The sequence below is a fragment of the Lathamus discolor genome, chromosome 1 (assembly GCF_037157495.1).
Source record: "Lathamus discolor isolate bLatDis1 chromosome 1, bLatDis1.hap1, whole genome shotgun sequence".
NCBI lineage: Eukaryota > Metazoa > Chordata > Aves > Psittaciformes > Psittacidae > Lathamus > Lathamus discolor.
The window spans coordinates 120,018,675-120,039,657 of NC_088884.1; the positions used below are offsets into that span (position 1 = coordinate 120,018,675).

Consider the following 20,983-nt stretch of genomic DNA (forward strand, 5'->3'; position numbering starts at 1 on the left):
GTCTGGTGTATGAATAGTGTGCAGGTGTACGATCTGACATTTTCATTAATTTCTGGTTAAATGCATTTACAATAGTTGTTTTGTGTGTCTAGGTCTCCAGTCTTGAAGCCATTTTTCTTCTATTATCCCAAAAGCAATGTTCAGGTAAGAGCCTACTCTGTTCTTTCGAAGTAATTTGAAAGATTCTGTCGACACTGGCTTGTTTTTTGGTGACTTCAATTCCTAAAACTGCAAAGTATTCTGGTGACTTTTATTAAATACTGTCCTAGAGACTAACGTTATTCACACAGAGCATTTTACAGCAGTTGAACTTGGCAACCTTGCATGTTAGTTGCTGTGAATTGTGAAGCATCTTGCATCAAAACTGAACATCTCTTTTCATGGTCCTGGAATCGTAGGTTTGGATTATTTTACTGCATTTGCAAAGAGTGCTTATGAAAATTATACATTTCTTGGGAGTTAAAGGGCCCTATTTAAAGAGGGTATTTACAGTTGATCATTTATCTTGTTAACCTGGACACATCTTCTGACTTCTTGGGGTATCTGCATTTTGTATGTGTTGCTATTGGAGGGAAGTAAAGTCAGTGAATCTCCTCTAATTCACATAGGTTTTACTACAGAGTTGGACCTTTTCCTATCTATAGAAGTAGGAGTAGTAATTTCTGCTCTTGCCTATATTGCAAAACCTGGAAAATTATGAAAGCCTGTGCAACTACTGTGATGAGTATGATGGAGGAGCCTGTAAATAAGATCTATCCCTGTGGTCCTACTCACTTCATAGCAGTAGGTCCTTTCAGTCTGAGAAATTATGGTTCAGATAACTAGGCAGTCCTAGGTGAAAAATTACAGTGTGAGGTGGAACATTGAGATAGAGATGTACTTCTTTTCCATTGTGCATGTACCCCTGTCTGATTGAAATCTTCAAGGTAAACATGAGGAAACTGGTTTTACTGAAAATGTAAAATATTTGGATTTATAAATATTGGTTTCTGCTTTTCTGAATGCCATGGTACTTAATTTGTCCTTTGGAGACTGCAGACAAAACTGCATATATGCCTTTCTTTTTCCAGTGCCCTTGTTAAGTCTTGTAGCTGTTGCATGCATCTTGTGCCAAGGCATCCTGATAATGGTGCTTCTCACTCAGTAAGAGCTTTCTCTCTAATTCACCATCAAGAAAGTGGCCAAAGGCCAAAATGTTGGTCTGTGTCAGACTGCAGGTTTTGTGACAGGCTTAGGGTGGTGACGGGAAGCCTTAGAAGCACAGGCAGCAAGTGAAAAGGTGGGGGAGAGAGGGGAGCAACAAGCAAAAACCAGTTGATTAAAGAAAAAAAACCAACAACAAAAATCCCCACCTAAAAAAAAAAAACAACCCAAAAAAACAACAACAACAACAACAACAAAAAACCCAACACAACCAAAAAAGACCCCAAACAAACCCACCAAAAAAAAAAAAAAAACCCCACAACAACCCACAACCAACCAAAACCCCAAAAAAACCCAACCAAACTTAAAACAATTATCACAAATCAATTTAAGTGTTCTGAGCATTTCAGGAAGGGACTGTTTCATTTCCATACAGTGATTGGCACGAATGTGTCCAGACATTGCATTTTCCTTTGAGTAGTACTGTGCATTAGTGGGAAATAATTTAAGAATCATTTTACTGAGGAGATGCTATTTAGTTATTAAAACTAAGTTCATAAACAGTGCATAGTGAAAAAGCATTAAGCAGAAACACCTCAGCTTGTCAATTAAAGAAGTTCAAGTAGTTATTGTTGTAATTTGCTTTACATGAATGGCTTGTCTTTGCCAAGTCTCATACGCAGTTATTATTTTAATGGAAGTTTAGCCTGTCATTCTTTTGTTCATCAAATTAAATGTAACCTGACACATTATCACTGTGTTCCAGACTTGTAAAATGCTGTCGAGTTCAAATAGTAATCCAGTTTGGCAGGGAAGGAAAGTAGTGTCTCATCTACTCTTTTCCATACAGAAAACCAAAATCTCTGCTCTGTGTAGCTAATCTGATGAGTGCATGGGTACACTGTTAACAGAATGTCACATGACCATCACCGTTGTACTGCAGTAATGTTAAAGGTTATGTAACATTGGGGTGTAAGTGATTCAAGTCCTTAATTCAAAGTTTTAGCCATGTATTAACAGCAATGGCCTAGCTAGAGGTTAGAGAGTACGTAAGGCATGAATTAACTGCTTTTCTAGATTGGAAGTTCAGGTGCAAAGCACCTACTTGCTCTAGTTCAGCATTTGACCTAAACCCAAAAGCACTCTAATAAGGAGATTTGCAGATATGTTAATACTGCCACAGTTGGTTCTTTTGTTTTGTGTTTGATAACACCATTCTGGGGGTCAGATTGGTTTCAATATCTTGTTTGTTGTTCTCCCTGCTTTTATGCAATTGTCCCAATTTTATCAGATCACCAGTGGTTTTACAATAGTTATTTCCCATGTGTGGTTTCTCATGCTTAAAAAGTAACCTAAAACTTTTCCTTAGGGAAAAGAATTCTGGCAAATCTACTGATTCAGCTTTTCTGGAGGAATAAATCAATAAATTTTAAATCTTCTTGCGTAACCATTGGAGGCCTTTGTCACTATTAGCTGTTCTCTAAGAACAATCTTAAAGAGGGCTGAGTAGCATCGTCTTGCATTTGCTGACAACTGAGCACTGATAGCTGCTGCAGCTAAGTTGGTGTACAGTTTTGTTGTGGCAGTGTAACCTGATTGTATGTCTGACTCTTTAGTACTGGAAGTCCTCCAATACAGATGAAATGCATGCAGTTAATACCTCTATGTGATTGTGCAATATGATTTATCCAGAGAAACTTTGCTTACATCTTAAGTGAATAGTTCGATCAGCTAATGAAATAGAACACTTGACTATGTATGTTTTCAGGTATCTTTGGGGTAGGGGGTAGGAAGAGCTCATCATGCATGCTGTTCACAGCATGCATTCTTTAACTTCATATTTTTGTCTCAACATAACCCCCAAATACCCAGTATTACCCTTTTTTTTTTTTTTAATATGTTATTTCAAGATGAATAAAGGGTCCAGCAGAATTCCAGCATTAATACAAATGGTGACATTAAGAAGAAAAGGGGTTTATATCATGGAAGAGCTGGAAGCTTTCAGGTTTTGGGATCCAGCTGTCAAGAGTTGTGACACAAAATACCATGCAGTGCTGCGGTATATAGAAGAAGACAGAAAGAAAAATCTGTCTTCTTTTAAAACATACCCAACTAGATAGAGCATTTCTTTGATTTTTAATGTTTTTTCCCTACATGAAGATTCCTTTTATGTTTATAATGGATCATTATTGTTATTCTGACTTTTAAAAGAGAACAGAATCTTATCTGTAAAGCTGTTACTGAAAATGTGCCAGAGCAGTACTTAATTAGAAATATAATTTTATTTATATGTTTCACTGAATTTCTAATTTGATGGTTTGAAAATGGGTATTTTTTTTTTCCAGGTCAGCCTATTTCTAAATGGGCAGCATGTTGAGACATTTGAGGAGGATCTTACCTTTACATCAGATGAGGTTGTTTCATTTGATCCACCTGAGATTAGCACTGAATTGAAAGGTATGTTTGTCTTTGTCCTGGAAAATCACATGTTAGGTTTTGTCTGTGAAATATATTTTATCTTTTTATATTTTTAAGTCCACTGTAAAATACTTAAGCAAAAGGGGTTAGCATCACATAGTATAAAATGAATTTGAGACTGTAACAGGTTTTTAAGTTGTTACTCAAAAAGCCTAAGCCTTAGACACAACTGAAGATGGTTGGAATGCTGACTTTAAATTGAAACATGGTTTCAAAGTATACTGCAATCTTAGTTTGTTAATCCTGGAAATAGTTAGGTTTACCTTACATCAAAATAGATGTGTTCAGAATGGAGGACAGACTTACAGAATGCTTAACATTTAGATAATTAAAACTTGGCCCTTCTCCATGCAACAGCCTTCACAAAATGCAGAAGAATGGGATCAGCCTGGAACTGGTGACTTTTAAAGAAAACACACAAGGCTAATGATCCAGCATGGTAATTCCTGGGTTGCTGTTAGATTTGTCTAACCCAGTTGTCTGCAGAAAGAAAAGAAATTTGAGAAGGGCAAACCTGAGCTGAATGGAGTGGGTCAGGATGTCAGCAGTGAAAAGGAAGTGTTCAGAGTTGTTCATACAAGCTAGGTACTAGGTTACAGATTACTGGAGGTTAGACACTTGGAAAATTCTTATATTCTTTCTAATGACAGAACTATATACAGTATTTCTTAATGTATAGTACACTTTTTACTTCCCTTTTGGACCTAGCAGAGTCTTCATTACCTTGCTCCTGCTCACTAGAGAAATTAGAGAATTAATTTAAAGCTGTAGATGAGTATTTTAAAATCTAAGGTGACTAGAAAAATATTACTTGTTAGAAATAGTTCTAAAAATAATACTGATGCTGAAAGAGTAATTAAGGTATTTAAGTCTGTGTATACTCAAAAAATTACTGATGTGAAGGTACCAGTATAGTAAGATTTATTCTGGATTCCAGATATAGATGAGTAGCATTTCTCAAAATTGGTTAATAGAATAGTGGAAGAACTAATTATAAGTTAGTAGGGAATGTTCTGGATCACAGGGAGAAATACTGGAATACACATATGACTGTGCGTGATGCCATTTGAAAGTCACTGACAGGGGATGCCTGGTTGCCATGCATGAGTTCATTTTCCCCACTATTCAAACATCTCTCCAATGTGATGACTTGTGCATAGCACAGAAACAAGCTAAACTCTGAAATGTGTTTTCAGCTCCTACGTTTATTGCAAATCTGTTGTCACATCAGAATCATTCTGATACCTGGTTGTTCCCAGGTAGGGAGCAGTGGGGGATTTGCACCACTGAACTGTGCAAGTTTGTTCTGTTTAATAATGGGGTTAGCAAAGGTCCTGGTGTTCTGTTTGTGGTTTGTTTTTTTGGGGTTTTTTTTTTTTGCTAAGGTGACTACAATGCTAAATATTGGAGAAACAAAAATCTGTTAGGCTTTCCATTGCCGCCTTATCATTGGAGATAACTTTCTGAGATGCCTGACATCAGCATTAAAGTACTGAATTCTTCAGTCTTCATTCAATCAAACTGCACTTTTGAGGGACAGCAGAGCTCTTCTGGTTCTTTCCCCTGAGAAGGATCTCTAAACTTTTGCCCTTAGTTGTAAATAGAAATGTTTTCGTTATGTGACTAAATACTTACCTACTTCTGTGGCTTAAGGCCATGGACAGCATGGATGAGAAATAGACAAATGGGTTACACTGTAAAAGGAGTAGCTTCTGCTAAAACATTTTCTGTCAGCATTTATTAAGGAGGGAAGTAGTTTCATGGTTATCTCAAGTGTGAGGGACTGTTAGTTGTCTTTGAATAGATAAGAGAAATATGTGAAAATGGATTTCAAAAATGCTGCTCGACATGGTTCTGGAAGGGTGGAATTTGAATTTAGCATTTGCCCTAGCTTTGAAGGGAATTCTTTATGTAGATTTGTTGAAGATGTTTATTAAATGAAAACAATTTCCTGATAAACAGATCATGAAAGATAAATCTATTAGGGTAATAACGAGAACACCAGAACACTGCCTTGAACTGGTTTTGTTTAAAGAGAGACTGTCAAAGACTGTCTTGTGTAAAATGTATGATGGAGAAAAGACTTCTACAGCTTATACAGTTTAAACATTGTCATACTTCAGCTTTTGAAGAAGGACTGCATTTCTTCTTTAAGGGTGTATTGAATTAATTTATTAAAAATAATATGATTTCTGTGGTGTATGAAGTGTGGTAGTCTTGTCCAAAATTAACAGTGAGCTTTAGCTGGACTTTTTCAGATCCTCTCTCAATGGAGATTGTTAATCAAAAGGAATATTCCCCAATTAAATAAATACAATCTTTAGTATTTTCCGAGAGGTTTCATGGTACGTTTCTGGTTGAAGTTGTGACAGAGCAGGAAGGCTGTTGCTTCCCTGCTCCTAATGTTCCCCCTACTGGTGTCTGAGAGCAGAGAGAGGGAAGAGCTGCTACTTGTGTGCAGAAGGATCAGAAAACGACAGGAAGGGGTCAGAGAGGAGGACAACTGAGGGGTGGGAAGTCTGCTGCGAGTCAGGAGTATAGATGAGACCTATCAGCAAACAACTGAAACTCAGTGGCAAAGTGAGCACTTCATCTCTTGCTTTGGGGAGCAGAAATTAAATGGTGACAGCCTACTAATCTTAGTTATTTCAAGAGGTCTGTGCTGTGTAACTTAACCATCAAACTTCACTTATAAACTGTTCTGAATTTGGGCAGGAGTGGGTTTGCTTTTTTGATGTATTGATGTGAATTGATAAAAATACCTAATATGAATTCTGTTCAATGAAACACAACAATCCTTGTGTTCCTAAAGGTTTGAAATTCCAATTTCAAACATCAACAAGTTAAAAAATAAGGTTGGCTTTCTGTAGCACATTTATGACCTTTTCTTAGATAATACTAAGATATTTACAAAATCAGTAATTTGAAAAAGAAATCTTGAATTTCTTCTATGCAGCTGCACTAGTAACTGTTATAAGTGGCTGTGAAACTCAGATACACGTGTTGTCTTGAAAAGGAATTTTAAATTGTGACTGTTCTCTACAGACGCTGTCAGAATAAACAGACCTTACACGTTTACCAGGATTGTAGCCACTACATCTGTTTTCCACCTGCACTGGAAGCAGAGAGATTTAAGGGGACAGAAGTTGTAACCTAGTCAAGAAATGACAGGAAGCTGCTATACCTCCGTCCGAGATACCACATTGCTAAGATCAAGATGAATTTTCATATTCAAAGGTGGTGGAAGAGATGATGCCTGGCACAGCATTTGGCTGTAAAAAGATAATGGGGATTTGGGAGATGGAGCAAGAGGGATCAATTTTGTGGTTTTAGCCTTCAGCCTCACCTCTTGTTCTCTAGATGTTCCTGTGGGAAGAAAGCTTTAGAGAAATGTTTTCAGGAATACTACAAACAATGCAGAAAGTATACACTTAAAATGACAGTTACTACTTCAAAATGCACTATTATTTGCAGCTGTCGTTAAATGTATTCATTTTTATGTTGTACAGATCTACCAAGTGGTCCACATACTTACCGCTTAGAAGATCTTGCCTATACTAGAAGTGGAGACAAAGGCAGCTCTGCAAACATAGGTATTTTTCTTTTCCTTGCTTTCTGAACTGATGTCAGATTTTCACATAAGTTTTAGTATCAAGTGCTGTTCTTATTCTTTTGTAAACCTCTCGCATCAATTGATTTTTGTGGGGTGTTTTTAATTGTCTCTGTGCTGAAACAGCAAATATATATAAAACAAGGATTTTTGTAATGAAATATCGGTAGTTTTGTGTTCAACGGCTGTTGAAATCTGAGGTGCTAAGAAAAAATACTTGGATGTCATGAAAAAAATACAGGCAAAGAAAAATCTTTGTTTAGGGCTTCAAAGTTAAGAAATTAAGTTAAAAAAAATGCCTTTTTAAGGCTTCCTTTACATGTCAGTTGCTACTCCTTTATGGATATGTTGTTTAATGTAGTCTCTTGGTTGTTTGATCACTTGTAGTATTTCCATACATGAATTTTGTGACATATATATGGCTAAAATACCAACAGTGTTCAGAAATACCAGTGTTGTTCTTGCATGTAAGACAGTGGTTTTATTATACTGTTAATCCAACTGGTTTATTTAAGTGTGCATCTCTACCTTGATGTGCTGCTTCTGGCATTGTTTAATAGTTCCTTCTATTCCTTACTTCTGTGTGCAACAATTGGCTCTCTTACTTGTTGGAAGATGAGAGCGTGTGGTGTTCAAAGCTCAGTATGAATTAAAGGTGCGTTTGGGGTTTGATTCGCTGTCATGCTAAAAATGATGAATTTTATTCATTTATATTTGGGATATAGTTTTCTTTTCCTTGTTTGTGAAACTGTTTTTTGGGTAGAATGAGGGGATTATTATTGTTTATTATTGTTTCGTTTATTCTTATTAATTATTCTTATTAATTATTATTTCCTTTTTTCTTTTTTCTTTACTCATGGTTGACCACTGTTGCAATATAGCATTGCCAGATTGTAAATGATGCATAGCTAATAGACTTCCTCAGATATAAAGACACCACTGCTTTATTAAGGAACAACAATAACAACAACAAACTTGACCTTGAAGATTAATTTGGCTTCAAAGTCCACAGAGAAAAAGATTCTTGTGACACCAGTCTACTTTCCTGATCCTGCTGTGAAGCCTCAGCTTCAGCATAAAGTTAACCCGAAGTTTATGAAAGCGTATTTACAGCAATAAAAATGTAACTTCTCCCACTTACGTCAGGATTTCATGCTTAGGAGAGGGGCAAGGACCAAACCTTCAGTCACTGATGGTGCCTTGTTATGGTTGATTGCAATTACTTGTCTAAGTCTTGCAGACCATTTAGTGGAAGAGAACTGCCTGTGAGTTGTTTGTTGTGATGTCATTGTTGTTCTTCAGGTGTCTTTTCAGTGGCAGGAACTGCAGCCAGAAAAAGTCCAGCACTCACAGTGTGGGAGCACTCTTTCATGTCATGCCCCACACTACCTCTACGGATAGAGGGAAAACTGTCATACTGTTGTGTTTTATTCAAGAGCTCATTAAAGAGGATCTGTATGTACAATTTCAGTTAAAAGGAGGATCACAGATCAGTTTTGAAAGCATGAATATGAATTGGTTTTAACAACCCTTATTCTAACTAACACCAGTTATACCCAACAGGTGTGATAGCACGGCATCCCCTCTACTATCCATACCTAAAGAAAACTTTAACTGCTCAAGCCCTGGAGAGCTATTTCCAACACCTTTTAGAGCAAGAAAAACCTGAAGAAGAGCTAGTAACAAGGTGAGTAGCTTGTTAGCATAAATAGTGCAAACGCAGGTACTGTCTTCAGTATTTTTTCTTTGCCTTTTCAAATAGTAACTTAAACTATAGTCATTAAAAAAGGAACATGAGCTTGGGCCTCTCCTGAAACTGGACAAAGGCAGTTTAGTGAAGGTATTTAAATCCCCAGAATTAACGTACTAGTGTTGGGGCTATTTCTTTGTTCTGTTCCAGTACAGAATGTCTCTACCAGATAAAAATAACTTAATGTCCTCTTGAGAAATTTAACTTTCCATTGTTCCTTAACCATTTTGAGACTGCAGGAGCCTTAGTAACTGAAGCTTCCCAAGACTCAGCCACTGCAGAACTGGCAGTTTGAAATCCCCAAAATGCTACCACAGCCATCAGACACATGCCTCACCCTGTGAAGTTCACTTACTTGAGAGAAAGTATTCCTTTGAGTACCACACTCTGACCCATTTTTTTGCCATACTACCAACCCAGAATTTAAGGAAAAAAAACCCAAACACAGAGCTAATTTCCCTGTTTGCAGTGTATTCTCTTTCATGTTTTAAACAGGCCATTTGTACCTTGTATTCACCTACAAAACAATATTGTCTGCCGGTAGACAGCATATGTAACATTTTTGGCTTCCTGATACCTTCACCTGATGCTCAGGGTCCTTCCTGAACAAATGAGACATACACTGCTATTGTAGGATGTTGTAGGATAATAGGGCTCATTCTCCTAAGGATGTCCAATAAAACAGTCAATAGATTTTTTTTAATATTTTCCTCTTCAAAAATACCCAAAAGCTTAATATTGCAACAAACCATTTAGTCTTGTAAAATATGTTTTGATAACAAAGTCAATTATTCTGCAAATGTGGAGATTGTGCCAAAATCATATTTCCATTGATAATGAATAAACTGTTAAATGTTCTTTTGCTTATTCAAAGAGCTTGAGTCGCAAGGGTGCACCTCGGAGCTCAGAGAGAGCTTTGAGTTGTTTTAACCCCTGATCTTTGAGTTGTAAGTGCTGTTCTTTGTCTTCATAAGCGGCTCAGTGCAGATCTCACCCACTGTTTTGTAAGTGCTAACAAATCTACGTGTCTGATAAATTGTGATACTGAGAAATGTAATTGAATTTTCTCTGAAACAGCAGAGAAGGGAAGAGATCAAAAATGTCAAGCCTCTTAATGATACTTCTAGAAATTGATTCATTGTTGTTCCTTAATGCTGTTTATGTTCATAAATAAAAGTTTAAGTTTGCTGTGTCTGGATGAAGCCAATTTATTTTGATTAATTAGATTATCTGTTCCTGGGTTTGGCTTCCTTTAATGATGTGATAATGGAGCTCTGTGAGTGAATTGAAAAACTACTAGGGAAAAAGAGTAAATCCTTTTGTGGAAATATTTAGGATTATAAGGATTATGCTCATGTGCTTCAGATTGTATACTTTCTTTTTAAATTACTTTTTTATATTTAGCTTTAACTGTCATAAAAAGAGTTATCTTAGTCTTTCATTTTCCTTCATTTCTTTTATTTAAATTGAGTGGTGAAGAAATAGATATTAGTTTTGCTACTAAAACCATACCAGCCATAGCTCTGCCTCACTACAGAACCAGTTGCCTTTCGTTGTTTCTCATTCAAACTGTTAAATAGGTGTACCGAACAGATAAAAGGTGGGATTATTTTGATAGGGAACAGTGAAAGCTCCTAAACTTCCAGATTTTCAGGTAACATAGTAACAAAAGGTGGTCTTTCAACCCACTCACCCCCATACCCTAAAACCCCAAACCGATGTGATTGCTCCCTATCCTGTGTAGAGTGCATTTGTAAAAGATCTGATAATTTTAAAATACGGAATAAGAAACTTCTAATTTAGTGATATTAGGTTAGTCATTTAAGAAGGATAGTAAAAATGTCCTCTGAGAATTTGCTGGTTTCATCTTCTGAAATACAGTTATCATCTTTATGTTTTGAGCATCGCATTGCTCAGAAATAAAAATGACAGATAATTTCTTCTTATGGGATATTTTTACTAAGAGCTGAAGAACAAGAAATGAGGATACTGATGCTTCAAGATCCCCCCCCCCCCTTTTTTTTTTTGGATGTGTATTTATTATTGGGGAGTAAAAATCCCTTTCTATAGTATATCTCATATGGAAGCACCTCTTTAAGCCTACAGACTCGGTTCCCGCTTTCCTCTGATGGAAGGAATTCTATCTTTTCTTTGTTTTAATTGACATTAGTATTTCTATGCATTTTAACAGGAAGTTCACAGGGAAACCTGACTTCTTTGAATATGTACGGACAGCACGTTAAAGGAAGTAGTTAAGTAGGCACCCCATTGTGCATAAGCCTAAGAGTTCAGCTAGAACAGTGAATTTTCCTTGTTTTACTGGTTCCTGTCACAGACTTGGTATTCTTTGAAGGATTTATTTGTTTTCTGTGCTTTTTAAAAGGAGCTCTTAAAATGTTTGATTGAATTGTACAACTAGATAGTATTTTCTTCCTTTAGATCTCAGTTAATTAAATTGTTAAATTATGCTGGGTAAATGCATGTCCACATTTTGGTTAATGTATTGTTGCTGCTTAAGACTGTTAAGATGGTTATAGTGGTTTTTCTTTTTTTTATTGTGGGAGTGTATTTATTGTGCAGAAATATTTTGGATGCTCAGATTCTTCAACCAGGACTTAAAATATTGAAAATGCTGATCTTTGTATATGATTTTGTAATCCTAGTTCTTAGCTAGAGTATCTTACTGTAAATATTTCCTCCAAGTACTTGAAGTGAATGTGCCATTCTGACGTTCAAAATGAAGATCTGTTGCTTGTGTTACATACTCCCTTTGCCAGAATGACTGCAGAAAGCGAACTTTTTCCACTCTTTCATGTGCTTCTGCTGTTGTACACTCTTCAGTTTCTCTCATGATTTGTTTAAATGATTGATTTTCATGAAGCTTCTTTTGAGAGCTGAGGTATTAATTTCTGTAATACATATTCCATAAGTCTAGTTCTTGTGGAGAGATCTGCCAATTGTGAGACTGCTTGCTGCCTGGAAGTCTTCACTAGCTTTTCAGAGTAAAATTTACAGTATAGTATAGTAATACAATATAGACCTCTAGTTTTCATAGTGTATGGTTATTGGTAATTTGTATTGAGTTTCTTGGTTGAAAATTTTGTGGGGTTCTCCGATCCTGCTATGTAGTTGATTATGCTATTACATTTAGCAAATTATGTAGATGACTTATTGCGGAAATTGCTTTATTCCTTGTACTCCTGTTGTCTAGTAGAGCACTGTTAGATTAATCAAACTTTCCTGCCTTCTGACTGGATTTGCCAGTATGATTGATAGTGTTTCCTGTCAACTAGTTTTGAAGGAAGATCAGCCAAATGCTAACACCAGTTTTCCTCTTAATAATAACTAACAATTATAATACTAGAGTGTGGTAATGTTGGGGGTTGGAGTGGCTGCAGTGCTTGTCACCAGAGTTGGAATATTGGTGTTCAAAACCCTTAAAATTCTCAAAACACTATAGCAAACAAACATGGTAAAATTCTCAAACACTGTAATTAGCCTGGAAGAGAACAAAGATGTCAGAAAGAAGGAAGATGTAGGAAGATGTCTTCCCTACAGGCTGGATCTCTTAGAAGAAAAGGCATAAGGTGTAACTATTAGGAGCTCCCAATAGGTGACTCCTGAAATACAGAGGTGACAGCAATGCTGACTACACATACCGGATTAGTTTCACGGCCAGCAATTCTATCATATTATAAACCCAGTGTTACAAAGTACAGCAGAATGATAATTTTAGGCCAGGCCCCAAGGATAAAAAATATCACCGCAGGGAATGCATGCTGCAAGTAAGGTATTACGTAATGCAACTCTGAGACCAACTGCAACAGCTCTTGAGAGCAAGTAAATTAGCACTGTGACCAGTGACTATTAAACCAATACAGTGAATGTTTATAATGTTTTGACACACTCTGGTCAGATCTGTCGTTATCTCAGCCCTTTGTGCCCTACACTGGGCACCAAAAAGGACTATCGTGATAAGTGATGCACATTTGCTCACCACCCACTGACTGATACCCAGCCCAACCCGAGCAGTAATTGGTCCCTTTTGGGTAGCTCCCCCCAGCCCCAGTTTACGTACTGGGCATGACGTGCTGTGGTATGGAATACCACTTTGGCTAGTTTGGGTCAGGTGTCCTGTCTCTGCTTCCTCCTGACTTTTTGTGCCCCTCCTCAGTGGCAGAGCATGAGAGACTGAAAAGTCCTTGATCAGAGCAAGCATTACTTAGCAACAACTAAAACATGGGTATGTTATCAGCGTTGGACTGAAACACAGCACTGCACCAGCTACATGGAAGAAAATTAACTCCATCCCAGTTAAAACCAGGACATAATGAAAGAGTACAAGGAACAGTGAAAACAGTGTCTTGCCTAGCAGACAGGTGCAGACATTCCACAACTACTGTTTGCAAGAGCATAGTGAGAACTGAAGTGTTTGGCGGAATCATCTCCTTCCATGAGAGGTTTGGGTCATATGCCCAAGATACAAGGGCGGAGAATATCGGAAAGCCATAAGTTTTACAGTGCTAAAAAGGAGCTGAAAAAGGTTAACCTCAGAATGACAAAATTAGCAGTACAAGAGCACTGCAAGAATCCCAGCTATTTCAGAGAGCAGGTTTGGAGGGATCCATCTTAAACTGATGCAGATCAGATAGATGACTAAAGAAAAATAGGTGGTGGTGGAGCAAGTGGGATTCAAATTGCAGCAGTCACACATCTGGAGACAGAGCGAGAACTGGATATAATCTTTCTCAGCTGTTCTTCATGTCACATTCTGATTAAATCCTTTTCCTATGGAAAAAAAGGAAAGCTATCAAGTCCTTAGACAAAGAAAATATTGGAGGAAAGCAAAACCAAAGAAAAACAATAGTACAAGGAAGATGACAAAACACTGAAAATCTGTGCAAATGGAAATATGCTGTAGATCTATTTATAGAATTTGAAACAACTTTGTTAGGAAACCGCAGAGCCATTTTTCCAACTTCTGTGAAAGTTTCCAAATTGGAAATGCACCAGTCAAAAGCAAGGATGGAAAAATGCTTAGAGTGGCAATGGAACAGAAAAATAGGTCTGTAACGCTGAAATAAAATTTTATCTGAACAAAGTACATGGTTGCAAGAAGGCGCTGAAGTGTCCCTGTACTTTTCATTTGCTATTATCTGTAGTTAAGGGTTCGATCTGGTGACTCATAGTTATTTCTCAGTAATAAAAAGGACGCATTACCTTTGTTAGCAAAAGTGAGTTCCAGGAATTAAGTAATTGTACTTTTCAGTACAGAACTAGAAAATATTAAAAATGCTTCCCTCTGGCCACTATGTTCTGTGAGTTCATATTGGATCTTGAACCTGTTGTCTATGGAGCTTTCTATATGGGCTTCAATTCTTGGGGGGGGGGGGGGATATGGGCTTCAACTCTTGGCGGGGGGGGGGTGGGCGGGGTGGAGGAGTAGAAAGTGACCTCGTGGCAAATGAAGGAGTTCTGAACTTGAATAAGAGAATGATTACTTTATGGTACTACTGTAAAACTATTATGGACTGTTGATTTGGAGTAAGGGGAAGGAACAAGAAGGCAGGGAAGACCATGGGTTCATTTTTGTTTAATTTTTAGGCTTGACTCAGTAGTGGGGTGCCATCAGTAGCATGAAATTTTTGTATGCTGTCTTCTGCTTGGTGATCTGTGCAAGTGTTTCTTACAAAATCTCCTGAGAAACTATGTGTAGATTTTGTTTTATAGATACGAGTTGCCAGGAATCCATGGATTAAATTTTGTTCTGAAGAATTCCCTTGGTGGTGGTGGCATAGCATCCCTAAGAAGTGACCCACAGGCATGTATCAAAGCATTGATTTTAATGTCATTATCTTTAATATCTGTGTATTAAACAGTCTCTTTATAACCAACTTTTGGGCTGGAACTATTAAGCTTTTGGCTTTGACTCTTTAGTTCCTTTTAATTTCCGGTTTATATACATTATCTGCCTATGTTGTTTTCAAACCTTAAAAGAATTAGGGAAGTAGAAAGTTATTTAGAGTATTTGGTGAAAAGGATGTGTACAAGGAACAATGCAGAGAGTCTTTGAATCAGTTAAGCTTTTTATGGCGTGCTGCTGGTGCTTAGATGCACCAGCAAAATTAGTTTCTCAGAAAAGGCTGCCTTGTTCAGGAGAATGCAGAATTACTAGACAATTCTGATTAAATGTTTCCAAGTATATACAGGAACCATTAACTGTACAAGAGCTCCTCAAGCTTAGCCTATGACTCTATAGTTAAACCACTGATAATTAATATAAATGTGAAAGATAAAAATAGATGAATAGGTGATCTCTTTTGTTGATGATAATATGTGAATGCAAAACTATATTTTTGCAAGTGTACAATTTCAGTATTAAATATTTGAAACATCTAAACCTGAAGATGAGAGCTCTTAATGAGGCAATCCTGTGGCTACAGCAAAGCACAATTCTGCCACCATAGGCTGAGAAATGCTTATGTCCACAAGTAAGTTCAGCATAGTCAAGACGACTGTTCACAAAATAAGGTGATGCTATGTATGAATCAGATAGCAGAACTGAACCCCAAATAAATTGATTTTAGTACTAGGTACCAAATAAGTTGAAGAAACTATTCAGTCTGTTCAGGTTTAGATGCTTGAAAATTCAGCTGTATAGTTCTTACTTAACTATACTGATTCACAAGTGAGAAAGACAAATAAATGGAAAATACAAATAGAAATTTGGATAACCTACAATCCAAGGCTTGAAAAACCTCACCCAAAACTTATGTAAAAGTATATTTAGAGATAAGGATTCATAAAACCTACAAAACATACTGAATTCTCACCCTGACTATAGGAAAAATACCTTATTCAACCATTTTTAGGAACTTAATTTACAGAGGTGGTATATTTAAGATAGTAAAATCAAATGTTGGCTTTGTACTTTTTCTTACAGGGCAAAGCACTTGGACAGATGCTGTTGGATTTCCAGATTAAAAATGTTCCTGATTTAAAATCACTGATAGAGTAACAGGTGTTTAATACATATGCTTTTAACACTGAGTGGTAACAAAACATGTTAGAAACAAGAACTGGCTTCTTGAGATATTCTTTTTTCTTAAAGTGTAGAAATTAGTGACAGTTATCTCTCAGAGGCTTAGCTATATGGCACAGATTAGCAAATGTTTTGAGTAATACGAGACTAATAGCTTTGTCTGTGACTGATAACATTTCCCGTCCAGATAATACATTGGATGAAGAATTAATTTATTTTCTGTAAAATAGAATTAATCAAATTGCAACATAACATTTAATAATAAGATAAACTTTGTTCGAGGATGGAAATTGCCTCCTGTTCAGTCCATTTCTCTTTTCCTTCTGTCAGTCTTTATTTGAAAATTAGATGGACTGATCTGGTTGCAATCCTATCAGCTGTCCTGTGTATAAAGTGGGGCTGGATAACCTGCTGTGCATTGCTGCAGAGTCAGCACGATCTGGTACTGGGGAGCAGCTTTCCCTGTGGGGCAATAAAGGAAAGTTATAATTGCTGTTGTTATATAGTGACTGGTAGTAAATGCTGACCTTTGATGGTGATCCACCAAACTTCCAGCACTTTGTCCAGCTACTGACAGGCTTCATTATTATATTTTACAACATCTCTTACTAGTTAATCTGTCGATTGAAAGCACTGACTATTAAGAAATTGCAGATCTTAGTGTGGGATTAAATCTGAAGCTGAGGAAAGGACAGTCTGCCTGCTCGTGCTCTCTTGTGATGGTGCCATCCTGGCAGGGAGGAAGGGGGTTGGGTGGCAGGGGCATACCTCGTTTTGTTTCAGGGCTGTTAAATCCTCATTTTGTGCAGCAGAGTCCTGCCTGGATTAAGTTCATTTGGCTGTCATTTGCATTGCCTTTCGCACAGAAAGGTCTGTCTCCTGCTGTGAAGGAATAACGTGCTGAATGTAGCATGCTCCATCTCTGTTTTGACTCCCAGTTATGACCTCCCCATCTCCCTTCCTACACAATATGACTAGCATGTTCAAATTAAGGTACTCCTAAATGACTTCACCTGATTAAGCAGAGACTTAAAAGTTCGTATCATACTTCTGGGACAGTATCAGGGTGGAAGTTCTGGCTCGACAACGGTGTGTCTTTCCTCTGCAGAAGCCACAGAAATATTACTCCACATGTTCAGGCGTTACTTATTCAGAAATCAATATTTTCCTTTATTTTTGGGAGACTATTAATTGTTAGTGCTGACAAATGAGATAAAATTATGAAAAATATTTTAAATTGTCACCAGAATAGCTGTTGTTCCTAAAGCTCTGTCTGTGCTACCCCTAATACCAATTTCCTAGGCTTCTGATTGCTAGTGAGGACTATACAATGAATTATTCCCACCTTTTCTGTGGTTTTGTTCATTTGCGTTGAAGATATCATCATAACTTAATGCTTTATCCAACTAAACATACTATTCTCTTAGCGAGTCATAAGTATGATGTGTGTATACAGCATGATTCTCTCTAGTTGTAAAAATGAGTCATTTCATTGCAGAAAAATATCCAGCTTAATAACTTCAAGGGGAAAACAGCATGCTGGTTTTATGTTTACAGTCCTTGTTTGTTAGAAAACTCTTGTTAATAGTGTGGAAGCCTAACAAAACAGTTTAACAAAACAGACAAAGGTATTGAGAGGAAATGAAAAAGTGATAGATTCCAGTAGCAAGGATATCCTATAAGGATAAAAAGGCTACAGTAAGTACTTGCAGTTCACTCAATATGCTGCTAAAGTGACTCTGTAAATGTGTATGTAATCATTTCTGAATAAAAGTGAACATTTATAAAGAAGAGATTTGTTGCAGTCATTTATGTTGTTTCTTCTGCTGGAAGAAGAGAGTGATACTTAATTCAAAGGCTCTTTGTTTTGGGGTTGTTTCATTTGCCTGCAGTTTCATGCATTGTCTTGCCTAGGTCCCTTCTCCCTTCAGGTTTTATCTGTTCTGTCCCTGGTCTTTGTTAAATACAAAACCTGAAAAAGTAAGTGATACTATTTTCTGGAGAGCTGGTCATTTACAGCTCTACAAAGGAAGCAGCAATTAGTTGAAAAGAATGGTACAGTGTTCAAATGGGTTGGATATGGGAGTACAAAGGAGTTATTTTATCTCTGGAATTGCCCTTTTGGATGCTGTGAAACCATCCCTCACAAACATGCTTTCTGTCCCATTATTTCTTTCAGTGCAGCAGCTTAAACCAAGTGGGCATTGCTTTTCTGATACTTTTTTTGCAAATCACAGCCTCCAGAAATCCCTGTCCCAAGGATTTTATTCTCCTTGACCTCCTTAACATGTTTTGAATTCATGAACCTATACTTGTTCCAGCAATCCCAGCTGACCTGAAAGCTTGTTAAAGCTGCACTTGTTTCTTAATCTACAGTAGAGGCTGAGGAACTGAGAAAGGTTTGGTAAAAATACATTGTGCTCGAACGTGAGTGTGTACGCAGTCAGCATTGGTTTGACCTCAGTGACTTAAAAGAATTTTGCCTGCTTGTTAAACCAAGGCTGTTCCTCACATGGACAAGAACTTACCCTTTCGATTGCCTTCTTTCCTCCTTTTTCTCTGCTGCCTTTGCTGTGAGGGCAGGATGGAGACAGTAGTGTCTAGTGTATAAAATAAGGTTCTATATAAGTTTCAGTGCAGTGGAAACTGGCTTACATCTCTTCTGTGGGATGTGTTTGTGCTGTGGCTCATCCACTCTACAAAACAAAGGCTGCATTCTCTTACCTCTCATAGCTTTCTTACTGCATCTCACCTAACTCTTCAAAATAAATCATGGGGCTTATCATTAAAAGTATTCTATAGCAGCTAACAGTCCAAGCAAATACTTGGCCAGTGTTTGCTCCTTAATATTTCAAAGTGGTTTTCCCACTGCAATTTGTGTGTTAAAGGTACAAAACTTACTATACAAAAGTGACCCAAGATAAAGGATGTGCCAGGCAAAAGTGTATTTTCAGTTTAGCCAGCTCCAATAAAGCCATTTTCCCACTAGAATAGGAGGGACCAGAGCAGAAGAAAAATAACTGTAAGTATACCTTTCAGATTTCACTTTGCATCGTGGCAGTTTGAAAATAATAGGACTGCAGCCCTTAAGGTTTGAAAGCAGGAAGTGGTGTGTTGCAGGTTGCCATTCAGGAATCTGAATGGCTTCATTCAGAAATGACTTGTTTGAAGTGCTTTGCAGACAGGGATGCTCACAACCATTGTGAGGTACTGGTGAGGCAGTATCTGAGAGGATTTCCCTTAGCAGAGATGTGTGTTGGCTGGAGAAAGTGAGGCTGTGCTGGAGAGTTGTCTGATGCCCCTAACGCTAGTTCTGTCAGAGCCTGAGAATGAATGAGTACATCTGGGGAAGGGAGAGGAGGGTCCTTAGTGCCTTGGGTATGAGGAAATTACACTGCAGAATTGTCACAGCTCTTGCCTTAGTCCTTTGAAACCCTCCCATGTAGTAAGAATCTGAGCCTCCTCCTCCTGGCAATTCCTCTTCTTTGGTTTCATCCTGATTTCCTTTCTGGATTTACTTGAAATGGACCCTAGTGTTTTGGGGATTAAAGCTAGCTGGCATTAAGAAGGCAAACAACGGATGCCTCAGAGTAAAAGATCCCATTGGGAATCTGTGTTTGCCAGGAGTTCAGCCGAATTCCTCTACCTTCCTTTGGGCTGGGGAGAGAAATCTGAACTGTAGGCCTGAAGCATCTCTTAGCACCTATTTCAGCAACGCTTATCCAGGCACTCCCTTGACATCTTGGGGGGTGGCGGTGTGGAGATGGCAGCTCAGGGCAGGACCAGTGCTTATCCTGGCAGGAACCTTTCTGTGCCAGGACTTTCTGTGGAGGCTTTGATAACCTTCTGGCTGTGGCACAATGCTCCAGTGCTGCGACCATCACCAGATGGGTGAGACCTGTTTTCATGATGAGAGGGGTTAATCTTTTCTTTTTCCCCTGTTCCTTCAAAAATACGCACTAGTTTAAAATGAGAAAAGCTCCCCTTCCTCCCCCCCCCCCCCCCCCCTTTTATTCACTAGTAGCAAAAGCTTCAACCCTTCCAAATACATTTAAACATCTCGATTTTGAAAGAAGCTCTTTCAATTATGCAATTATGCAGGCTGGTGGCTAATGCGCAGGGCTCTTACCAGCATCACAAGCCACATCTACGTAGTATTTTCTCTTTCATAAGTGACACAATCTGAAGTAGGGGGTTTGAGGTAAGCCTCTGTTGCATAAAAACTTGGCTGAGACTCTCCAAAGAAAATCCCAAATGCCCGATTGCTCTGGTGAGAGGTGCTGGGGCTCTGGGCTGTAATCAACAGCCAAACAAGAGGTTATGGCCGGTCTCTCATAGCAGATGAAGCAAGATGAGGATAGCCTTCAGTTCTCCGGGAAGCTGCTCTCTGCTGCAAGCAGGAGGAAACAGGAGAGAAACACCAGCCACGGGGTTTTGTTGGCAAGCAGTGAGGTAACCCACTCCCCTGAAATACTGTGTTCACAAAGGTGTGAAAAACCTGCTTTGGGTCATTAATAAGCCTCATTTTCCCTGTGCACAAGATCCAAACTGAAACCTTGGCTCGGTATCTATTGTAGCAGGAAGCTCTCACCTGCTGAATCCTTCACATTCCCTTTGCCTTTCTGCTCACACCAGAGCTGTTCCCTTATGGAAAGGAAAAGGGATGGAGAACCTTTCCTCTTCTTTTTCTAGTATGACCAAATGGAGCCTACAGCTCGATGGCGGTCTAGGCACCTCATTCGTGATCCACAGACTCTCGGGTTTAAAGTCACTGAGGAGAGAGCAATGACTTGGTGTTCCAATAGGGTTGCGCGGGGAGAGGCACACGCTGTTCCGCACCAGCGCTCCTCTTCTCGCTGTTTCCGTACTTGGCACCGCGTGTCTTGCCTTGCCTGCCCGCCGGCGGGCAGACCCGGGGCGCTGGCAGCTCTGGGGTAAGGTGCTCCAACAACCCGCTTCT

At 38.3% G+C, this 20,983-nt stretch overlaps 1 protein-coding gene across 1 annotated transcript in view; it reads left to right on the top strand.

The window, feature by feature from the left end:
• LOC136006431 (uncharacterized) overlaps window positions 1–17,814 on the top strand; it is a 59,685-nt gene extending 41,871 nt beyond the window's left edge. Inside the window, exons 15-20 of the mRNA XM_065664448.1 lie at window positions 93–144; window positions 3,489–3,600; window positions 7,131–7,214; window positions 8,795–8,918; window positions 14,712–14,802; window positions 15,925–17,814. Coding sequence (XP_065520520.1) covers window positions 93–144; window positions 3,489–3,600; window positions 7,131–7,214; window positions 8,795–8,918; window positions 14,712–14,802; window positions 15,925–15,999 — 538 coding nt within the window. The 3' untranslated portion in view covers window positions 16,000–17,814. The remainder of the gene's footprint in view (window positions 1–92; window positions 145–3,488; window positions 3,601–7,130; window positions 7,215–8,794; window positions 8,919–14,711; window positions 14,803–15,924) is intronic.
• Window positions 17,815–20,983: the final 3,169 nt, after the last annotated feature.